This window comes from Quercus suber, unplaced genomic scaffold, assembly GCF_002906115.3.
Source record: "Quercus suber isolate HL8 unplaced genomic scaffold, Cork oak 2.0 scaffold_143, whole genome shotgun sequence".
NCBI classification, from domain to species: domain Eukaryota; kingdom Viridiplantae; phylum Streptophyta; class Magnoliopsida; order Fagales; family Fagaceae; genus Quercus; species Quercus suber.
The window spans coordinates 1324108-1334757 of NW_027069604.1; the positions used below are offsets into that span (position 1 = coordinate 1324108).

The 10650-nt window shown below is 30.9% G+C and overlaps 1 protein-coding gene across 3 annotated transcripts in view; it reads left to right on the forward strand.

The window, feature by feature from the left end:
- Positions 1-8329: 8329 nt before the first annotated feature.
- Positions 8330-10650, forward strand: part of LOC112018371 (ubiquitin-conjugating enzyme E2 11) — a 7722-nt gene continuing 5401 nt past the window's right edge. The window contains exons 1-2 of one of the 3 annotated variants that reach the window (XM_065776876.1): positions 8362-8884; positions 9591-9667. Coding sequence is in view for 2 of the 3 variants with exons in the window: in XM_065776877.1 (XP_065632949.1) it covers positions 8851-8884 (34 nt within the window). In the remaining variant the exon portion in view is untranslated. Of the gene's footprint in view, positions 8885-9590; positions 9668-10650 lie in introns of all 3 variants that reach the window. The other 2 variants (XM_065776877.1, XM_065776875.1) reach the window with 2 other exon arrangements.

Here is a 10650-nt window from a genome sequence, read left to right on the forward strand (position 1 = left end):
TTTACAGCTTTAGAATTATATGGTTAGTGTTCATAGATTATAGTATACAGTTTCAAGATATTTACTTTAAAGAACTTTTTTTGAGGGGACTACTTTAAAGAACTTTGTGTTTCATTATTTAATCATTCTTGTCATATTATTATTAGTATTGCAAATGAAACTTGCATTTTCTCCGCTCCTACTAATAATGCTACTTATTAGGTTTTGTCTCATCACTTTATTTTACAAATTTTTTCAGAGTAGACAATGAATGTTTTGAGACAGCTTTTTTTTATGGCTAGTAGTAGTTAGAATAACTACTGATGGAGGCTGAATTTTTGTGATGAAGATATTTAGATGATGTATATCCTAGGGTAGACTTGACTCTTTTTATTTATTATTTATTATTTATTATTTTATTATAGTGGTTTTGACTTTATTTTCAATGATAGGACAAGTTAAATGATATGTAATTGTATTTATTCAGATCTCCATTCTTTTGTAGCCAATGGTCCTTCCAATTATTGCATAGAGCTCTAACTTACTTTGGGAGTATCATTAATGAAATTTTTATAATAATTCTTGATGTTGGTACTTTGATAATGAATTTTGGATTGAATTGTCAAAAATGAAGAATTTACAGGTTCCTTTGAGATGTTTTTCTTATGCTTTGGACCCTTTTAGGTTCGGGCCATGACAAACTCAATTTTGACCCATTTGATGTTCAACTAAGTCGTGAGTTCAAGGCTACCAATTACATCCACAAGAAAAAAAAAAAAATCACATTTTCAATGAGAATAATAATTACTTAATAGTTGTGAAATTTAGGGCCTATTTGGTTTCAAAAAATGGTGATGTATCTACTTTTTATTTTCTTTATTCTATATTCAAATCCTAAATTTGAATAGAGAAAAATGCACTTATTTTTACATTTAGCACTGTTTGGTAAGTTGTTTTGAATACATCATTTGGGTATAAAATACATTATACCCAAGTTTGGTCATTGTTTTATATTTTTTTAAAAAAGTAACTTTTCTCACTCACATATATCATATATCACATCACTAAAAAAAAGTAACTTTGTGTTTCCATAGTATTTACAAATATGCAAATGTATTTGTATTCATAGAAAACGAAAACATTGAAAATGCAAACTGATTATAAATGTTAAAACCAAACTAGTTTTTTAGTGTTGGGAGCCACTAAAAGCTGAAAACAAAAACAAAAAATGGTACTTTCCAACTAACTAAACAGGCCCTTAAGCTCTTCAAAAACTCTTATCTATTCGTTGTTTTTGCTTTTGCTTTTGTTTGTTTGTTTGTTTTTTTTCTTTGGCTGTTTCACAAATTGATGGGTGTGATGTTATATATAAGCTCCACTTTGATTTATTGGGAAGTGAGAGTGTGGGACACGTGAAGTTGCTGTCTTAACTACGGCGAAAATGGTCTACTACCACTATTTTACAAAAAAATTAGCAATCTGTCACTGTTTTGGAAAGATGTAGGGATCTATCACTTTTTTGAAAAAAATATACTTCAAATTTGCTGGAAATTTTTTCCATAATACTTGAGTTCCATGAACTTGAGTACTATAGAAAACTCAATTTCGCCAAACTCGAGTACCCAAAAAGTGATAAATTCCTACATATTTTCGAAATAGTTGTAGTTTGCAACATAATTTACAAAAATGTGTTATTTGACTATTTTTGCATTTTAACTACCAAATGTATAGTCATTTCATAGTTCTTATCAGGCGAGGATATTTCCACCCCGTCCTATCTGAATATAAATTAAAAAATTTTGCAGTGACATATGCTTCTTGCCATCAGTTGGGATGTTGAAATATGCTTTTGAATGTGTCAAATCCCCTTAGAAATTCAATGACTTCCATTATGGAATATAATTTCTATAATAGAATATATATAAGTTTTTCTTTTTTCTTTTTCATTTTATAATAGAATGTATATGTTTGTTGTTGAATATATAGTGAAAGCTCAAAATACTATTAAAACACTATTGTTTGGTTAGACCCCCATATCAAAACTTATGGCTAAATTGCTTTTACTCTACTTAACTAAGTGTAGAACGAGAGTAAGTGTAACGCAGTGAAACTGGAATAACTCTCTAAAGCATAGGCATATATAATAAACAATAAATATAAAGCTTAAAGAGTAAGGGAGAGATACAAACACAAGTTAATACTGAGATGTGTTATTGAAGAGGAAACCGAAGTACTCGGCAAAAAACCTCTCCACAGTCCTCTAAGCCGAAAATGCTAAATCGATTCCTTAGTGAATAAAGTTGGAGTACAATGATATAAAAAAGACCCTCCAAGCTTAATCTACCCAAAGTACTTGAACTCTCCAAGTTTCAACTACCAACAAACTTCACAGAGTCATGTCTTCACTAGTTATTTGAATCCCATAATTAGCTCCAAATTGCATCCGCCAATCAATGGCTTCTTCTAATACTTTTCACACGCACCAAAATTTCTCTCAAAACTCGGATTGGATAAGGTAAGTGCTTGAGCTAAGAACCTCTCAAGGAATTGTAATTAGAAAGGTAGGAGTAGAGGAAAACTAAGAGAAATTGTGTAGATGATTGTGGGTTTACAATCTTTAACTCTCAAGTGTTTTTTTAGGGTTTTCTGTCTAAACGTCTTCTTACAATTTCGTGGGTAATGATGACTTATATAGTGTGGGTAAAGAAATAAGAAAAACACTCTTTAAAAAGTTCTAGGTAGAGAGTTTTGTGGGTCACTTGTGAATTAGCCAAGTTGCGAAGTTACTCACGAAATACAGCTTGACAAAAGATTGTTTAGATTCCAGCATATGCTTCTCATGTGACCTTTTGCGAGTTGTCCACTTGCGAGCTAGTCACAAACTTCTTTATCTTCATAATTCTTCACCAAACTCTAACACTTAACTCTTATATTAAATCCCACAAACATATAGGGAAATGATTTAACAAAAATACAATAAAATTTGACACGAAATTAAATCCAGTAAAAACCAATATCCTCGCATCTTCCATTCACAACAAATTATGGAGATTCAGGGCGTAAAGCTAATTTTATGATCCTTTATTCTCTTTCAAGTACTAAGGAATCACTCAGTAAAACGGTATGTTACTTTCCAAAAGAAAAGAATCGTAACCATCCTCCATTCACAACAAATTATGGTGCTTCAAGGAGCAAAGCTAATTTTATGATCCTTTATTCTCTTTCAAGTACTAAGGAATCACTCGGTAAAACAGTGTTACTTTCCAAGAGAAAAAAGCGAGAATTCTAGCTAGTTTCTTTACGTGGGGTCTTCAACTGAAATTAACCACTATAACGGAAGTAAAGGCGTCTCAAGTACTATGGAATCACTCAGTAAAACAGTGTTACTTTCCAAAAGAAAAAAAAGAACGAGAATTCTAGCTAGTTTCTTTACGTGGGGCCTTCAACTGAAATTAAGTTAATTAACCACTATAACGGAAGTAAAGGCGTCTATTAGAAAATTTGGAAGATCATGCTTTGCATTTTTAAATAGTTTCTTCCTGAAAGAGTAACATAGTATCAAATGGTTGATGAAGATTATAAGAGAGGAATAAAAATAGTAAAGAACCATAAAAAGTTTATCTAAGAACATTCACATTCGGTTTCTACAAAAAATTCCATTTTACTATTTCAAAAGCTACTTTATCATTTATACCATACAATTTTACAATACACCTAACATCCCAACTTTTATTTTACAATACTGCACATTAAAATAATATAAAGTAAAATAAAAATAATATAAAAATATTTTTCACTTCTTTCTCTAATCTCTATTTCTCTTACTACAAGTTAAAAAAAAAATATTATTTAGTTTTACAATTGTGCTACAGTACTATCACAAATTTGTGATGGTACTGTAGCACAATTGAAAATTTCTTTGGGTTTACAAGTCCAGTTAATGGGGGTTTTTGGAACTTTGATGCTAAAACACACCAACATATGATATTTGAAAGACCCAATGTGAATATTAAAAAAAGAAATATAAATATTAAGAAAAAAGCAACTGAAGTAGTATAGTCAGTTTTGCATGCCCAGATGAGGAATAAGGTCTAAGAACATGAACCATAAAAAATAAAAGAAATAAGGTGTAACAACATGAGACATAAGGTCTAATAAAAATGGCATTATGTAATTCTTACCACATGATTACCATACCAAGATCATTCCTTCTCTGGTCCAAATAAAATAAATTGAGTTATATTCACATTTGATACGTAACAAGCTTATGTTGTACCCATTAGTTGTGCATTTTGTGCCCTAAAATCATACAAATGAGTGAGTACTGAGTATAACATATGCAGTTTGATAAATCAACAGTCATGTTAATTTATAATTCTTGTACTAAAATTCATAATTTCTAAAAAACTTATCTATGACCTTGTATATGTTCTAATATTTAGAGCAGATGTATTAGTTGGCAAACATTAACACTTAAGTGTAATTATTGTGGGTTCCAGTAAGTTTAATTGATAAAGTTTCTGATAGTTGAATAAGAGATCTGGGGTTCAATCCCCGCTTACACCGCAAACCGATTGATGTCTTGGTCTAATGATAAAGAGATATCATTAGGAGCGAACGTCATAAATTGGAGCTCTCTCAAAAAAAAAAAAAAGTGTAATTATTCATTTGTAAGGAACAGTACTCAACTTTTTCCAAATAGTATTTAACTATGTCCGTTGATCTGATCCATGTTAAATTCCTAATAATCAGAAAGAAACAAAATGATCGTCCTGGCTCGGGAAATGATTTTATTTTGGTCCTTTTATTCTTCTTTCTTTTCCTTGGACAGTGCTTTCACAGAAGTTTTCTTGGATAGACAAATTATTGAGAAGTCCACCGAGTCAAAAGCTATATAATTGTCCAGCATTGTTACATAAGACTTCCCCATATAATTGTGTGATTGAAGGAGTTTCATCCCATCTCTTTGCAGTCTTCCAAGGATTCCTCATCTTATGGGTGGAATTGATACCAACTTCACAGTCGCTGCAAAGGCAACTGATGATAAGAGCTTGGTGATCTCTACATTGTCAAGTGGACAATACTTCTGATCCCTCTAACAATACTAATCATAATCAAGAGGACTCAAGATTTTAAACTAGTGAGGACTGGAGTATAAAGAAAAAAAAAACTCTAAATAGGCATTTATATAGTATTAAAAAATTATAAATACACAAAATTGTTGTTTTTAAATATATTAAAATGCAACCATCTACCAACAAAAACAAAACAAAAACAAAAACAAAATAATGTTTCTATTTATAAGGGAATTGGAGCATGGGGGCTACTCTTTGGCAAGAATTTCTTTGCTTTATGGGTTATTTCACATCTCTTTCCATTCATGAAGGATCTCATGGGTCGCCAAAACCGGACTCCTACCATTGTTGTTCTTTGGTCAATGGTGTTGGCCTCAGTGTTCTCTCTTATTTGGGTGAAGATAGATCCCTTTGTGAACAAAGTTGACCGCTCAACCATTGTCCCAACCTGTATTGCTATATATAGATTGTGATATCACCAGCTACATGAAAGCTTCCCAGAGTTTTTGATGATGGTTTTGATTGCCCATTGTTGAGGTGGGAGCCATGTTTAGTTGTTTCTTGACTGTTGGTGGCATATTGAAGTACGTTTATGACAGAATGAGAGGGTAGAAAGTGTATTTGCATAAATTTGCTCCCATGCCCATGTTACATAATATAAGAAATAATTTTTTTGTGATCATTAAATTAAATAAAGAGTTAAAGAGTAATTTTTTTTTTCTTGGTAGATACTATATTCATATTATGTACATAATTAGTGTAAACTAGCACTAGAAACACAATTTAATAGGGTAAATTATAACTTACTTATCTATGGTTTGACTAAAATTTAAATTGCCTACATGTAGTTTGAAATTTGACACTTTACTTACTTGAGGTTTGGCCAAAATTTAAATTGTCTATTTGTAATTTGAAATTCCATGATGCAAGTGTTTCACTAGTTTTAATTTTAATTTTTTTTTAATCATATATGATCTTGTATTTTTATTTTTTTTATGTGTTTTTGGAGGAGAGAGGTATAAAAGTGGAGCAAAATTACATATTTAGCCATATTTTTAATAGAGGTGGGTTACAGAGCTCTAACTGAACTAACCTCAGGTGGGTAAAGTATCAAATTTAAAACCATAGGTAAGCAACTTAAATTTTGGTCAAACCATAGGTGGGTAAGTTGTAATTTGCCCATTTAATATGTAGTACAAGTAAAAATAATTTTTAACTTGCTCATAGATTTAGATTTTCAAATTAAATTATAACTTATTAGGAATAATAATTAAGATAACAAATTAATAATAGGTAAAAGATTATTTAAAAATTAGACAAACAATCAAACGGGATATTATTTAAAAATTAGACAAACAATCAAACTGGATATTATTTAATGGGTAATATACTATTTTGGTCCCTAAACTTTATTAAAAATTTATTTTTTATCCCTAAACTTTAAGAAGTTCATTTTTTGTCCCTAAACTATTGAAAAGTTCATATTTCATCCCTAAACTATTGAAAATGTTTTATTTATGTTTTTAAACTTTACTAAAAGTTTGTTTTTCATCTCTAAAGTATTGAAAATGTTCTTTTTTCATCCTTATTTTTGTCTCTATACTATTCTAAAAACTCTTTGCAAAGTTTAGGGATGAAGAAGAACATAAACATAACTTTTCCTTCATCAATAGCAAAGTAAGTAAGAGAAAAGGTTTTTAATTTAAAAAAAAAAAACAAAATGTTGAAACTTTTTCTAAGATAATTTTCATTGAAAAAAAATTAAATTTTAAGCTAATTTTTTAAAATAATTATGTGATTATCATAAGTTGATGAATATCCAATTAATTTATCACTAACAGAATTGTAAACCTATTTTTATTAAGGAGAGAGGGCCAAAAGAATATATTCTCAAATTTTTTTCAAAGAATTTAGAATAATTTATAGAGGAGTCTCTATATATATCAACTTTAAATAATAATAAAAACCTCCACCATTGCCAATATATACATACAATACTCAATAAATTGTGTACTTATATATCAATAAAATCAAATAACTTTCTGCTTCAATTGATCATAATATTATAGCTCTCATAAGTTGACTTAGAACTCAGTGTCCATTTAGGACAGGTTAAATTAATAGATTTCTTCTACTTTAAAGAATAAGTTGGATTGAACTACAGTTGTTTTTTTAAGTTGGCTTAAAAAAAACAAGGTCTTGTTGGCGTGTCAGGTCTTAAATACAACGGTTTATTAATTGGATTACTATATCGAATAGGTCTTGTTTTTTTTTTTTTTGAGAGAGACGAATAGGTCCTGTTGGCTTATATGCTTAGACAAATAGGTCTTGTCGGCGTATCACCTAAAAAAAAAAAGCATAGCAACATCCTCGTTATGCTCTTACATATACGCCCGCATTGAATTAAGCATCTCCAATCCCTCCCTAGTTCAACAACTCAAAGCTATGCTTTATCTCCACTAATACGAGCCCACAGTTACGTTAAAATCCAAGGAGCTACATAACTTGTCTGTATTGAATTCACAAATACATTATATAGATGTGTACCAAATAGTATTCCTTTTGCCATTATGCCAGCTAGTTTTGGTCTAGTCACTTTCTCATTAATGTCCCTTTAAACCGCATCATCCATGGCCATTAACAACATATCAAAGTAGCTGACGCTAAAACCTCTACTTTGTGGACCATGGGACTCACACGGTGAGAAAACAGGGATCCATTCACTCATCTCCATTATTAATGGGTAAGTACATGTAGTATGAAATACAAGTTACAGTGAAATTCTCTTAAGAAAGAGTGTATGCCTAAACACAATAAATCGTTGATATCAACAAAGTGCACTTTGTCCCTCTACAAACAAAGGTGGCTCCATGTTGAAGGGACCACCCTGACCTTAAAAAAAAAAAAAATACTATAATTATATATTAATTTCAAAAATTGTATTTTTTTTTTACTCTTAAAAAAAATTTGTGACTAGCTCAAATTTTTTAAGACCTAACATAATTAAACTTTGGACAAAATTTGACAACAAATTTAGTTGTAAAATAAGACTACAACTCCACTTAACATATTTTTATATTGGATATAAATTTTAAAAAATTTATTATTAAATTATATTTTCTTTTTATACCCTCTATTATTAGATGTAAATAAATCTAATATTTTTATATTAAATTGCACGTAAAATACAAACAAGCTAAACCACGGGTAAATTTATTTTAATTTTCCCAACTTTAAAAGGTGCAGTACACACAGTACGGAAATATTCCCTTTGAATTACTCTCTTCTCTGGGTTCTTATCATCGAAAAAAGAAAAGAAAAAAGAAACTGCTTTTTTTTTTTTTTTTCTTTGGGTATATACGATGTCGATACCTCATTCTGGGGTATATACGATGTCGATATAGTACTCTGATATGCTTTAGTACTCTGATTACTAAATCATGTTTCCCGATTCCAAAAAGAAAAAAAAAAAAAAAAAACACACGAATGTTGTCCGAAATCATTTCATCATTCGCAGAAAGTTCATGTATTCCCTTATTTCTTTTTTTTGTTTTTAACAAAGATTCCTTTCGCCCACCATGATTCACCTGACATACATCTATATATACCCAAAACCATTTCAAAACTCCCCACTTTCTCTCTTTTTGAAATAACTAAACCCTAGAAAACAAAATCGAAATCGAACTCAACATCAACCATGTCAGACGCCGATTCTGATAACCAGATGGGGGAATTGTATTCGAAACTCACATGGCGAAAGGTCTGACATAATTTCGGCCGACCGTCTGGGAGGAGTATGATCCGCTTGGCGAGTTCAGCAAGGCGAAAGGGTAATGATTTGTTGGGTTTTGATGAGAATTTGATGATGCTTATTAATATCGTGTGAGAATGTGATATGTGTGATGAATCTGATGATTACTTGAATTGTTATATATGCTGAATGGTAATTTTTATATTCGGTTATTGTAGTTGAGAAAGGAATTTATTCCTTTTGGTTTCTGTTATTGTAGTTGGAATATAAAAACAAACTTTTTTTTTGACATATATATAACAAAAAAGTCCTTTGTCTTTGCTTGGATTAGTACATGCTTCCTAAGGAAATTGTGTGTATAGCAAAGTTCTACCTATTGAGTGAAAGAGGCTTTCTCTCTTGCTGCTGCAGCTGATAAATTTGGTTCTTTGAATGGTGAGAGAGGTTGTTGCCGCTTAGTTTTGGTTTTGCAGTTTGGTGATTTGCTGTCTCTAGTGTGTTGTAGGTTTGTGGATGTAGGCTATTGCTGGACCACATAATTTTTCTTTTGGATTAATTTTCTTCATTCTTATTATTTGTTTAGAGATCTTTCTCAAGCCTAGAATATTTTCACAACCAATCTTGGTAATTTGAGCTTCTGCTATGTTACAACAAATTTAACTGAATTTGGATTTCTATTTGCATTGGTGTGGGAGAAAATTAGTATGTATAGATTTGATTGAGAACTAATGTTTAAGTTTGATTTCTTTCTTACACTGATACTATGAAAAATTGTTATGTGGTAGCTTGAAGGAAGTACGTGAGAAAAGGATCGCGGAGTGGAAGAAATTCGAGAAAAACCCTCCTGATTCAATCAGTGCTGGTTCGTTTTTCATTTTTTAAAAGTTTCCCCTTTTTTCTTATAAGGCATTCACCGTAGCCTATATGAGTTTGATAGTATCCAGGCTTTTTAAGTATGAATTTTATTTTTTACACAACTTAAGTGAAATATAGAGAACTATGTTACTTTCTCATTTAGAATATGAGCCACTATCTCTTTCAATCTTAGAATATAGGAGAAATACTATACCCATTTATAATTTTGTTTAGTGTTGGCTGGTTTCATTGTTATCTGATTTTTGTCCAAAATCTTTGAATAAGTCATTTGTCGCTGATTTGGGTTTGATTGTATTTAGGTTTTTAATAATTCTTATTGTTTTATGAAGGATAATAAACATGTACAAGGCTTGGTTGTTGTTGTTGTTGTTGTAATAAACATGGGTATAGAAAATATTGTAATAGTTATGTGAATAAGATTTACTGGAGTGGATGAAACTAATGGTCTGTTTGGATTGATGAGGAGGGAGGGAGAATAGTGGAGAGTAGAGTAGGGTGATGTGCTGTGCTATGAATTAGAACTAAATGGGATGTGAGTTTCTTAGAACAAATTGATGGTGATTAGGCAATTTTACAAAGAACTCAAAAGTTCTCAAGAAAAGCTCTCAAAGGCTTATTTCATTCATATATCAAAACTAGTTACATATAGGATACCAATTGGTATTTATACAAACTGTTTTGACTTACAACCACTTGATTGGCTCAAGACCAGCCTAATTTCTATTGGTCTAAGAAGTGTCAACTAACTAACTTTTTATCTAATTAGTTACAAGTGACTTCTATTGGCTGTTGCACAACTAACAACTTGTAGCCTAGGAAGCACGGGTGCGTTTCGGGACTCGGGTGCGGGTGCGGGTGCGGGTGCGGGACTCGGCAATTTTTGAAAAAGGTGGGTGCGGGTGCGGCGGGACTCGGCGATTAAAAAATTATTAAAAATATATTTATTTATATTTTTAATATATTGCTAAG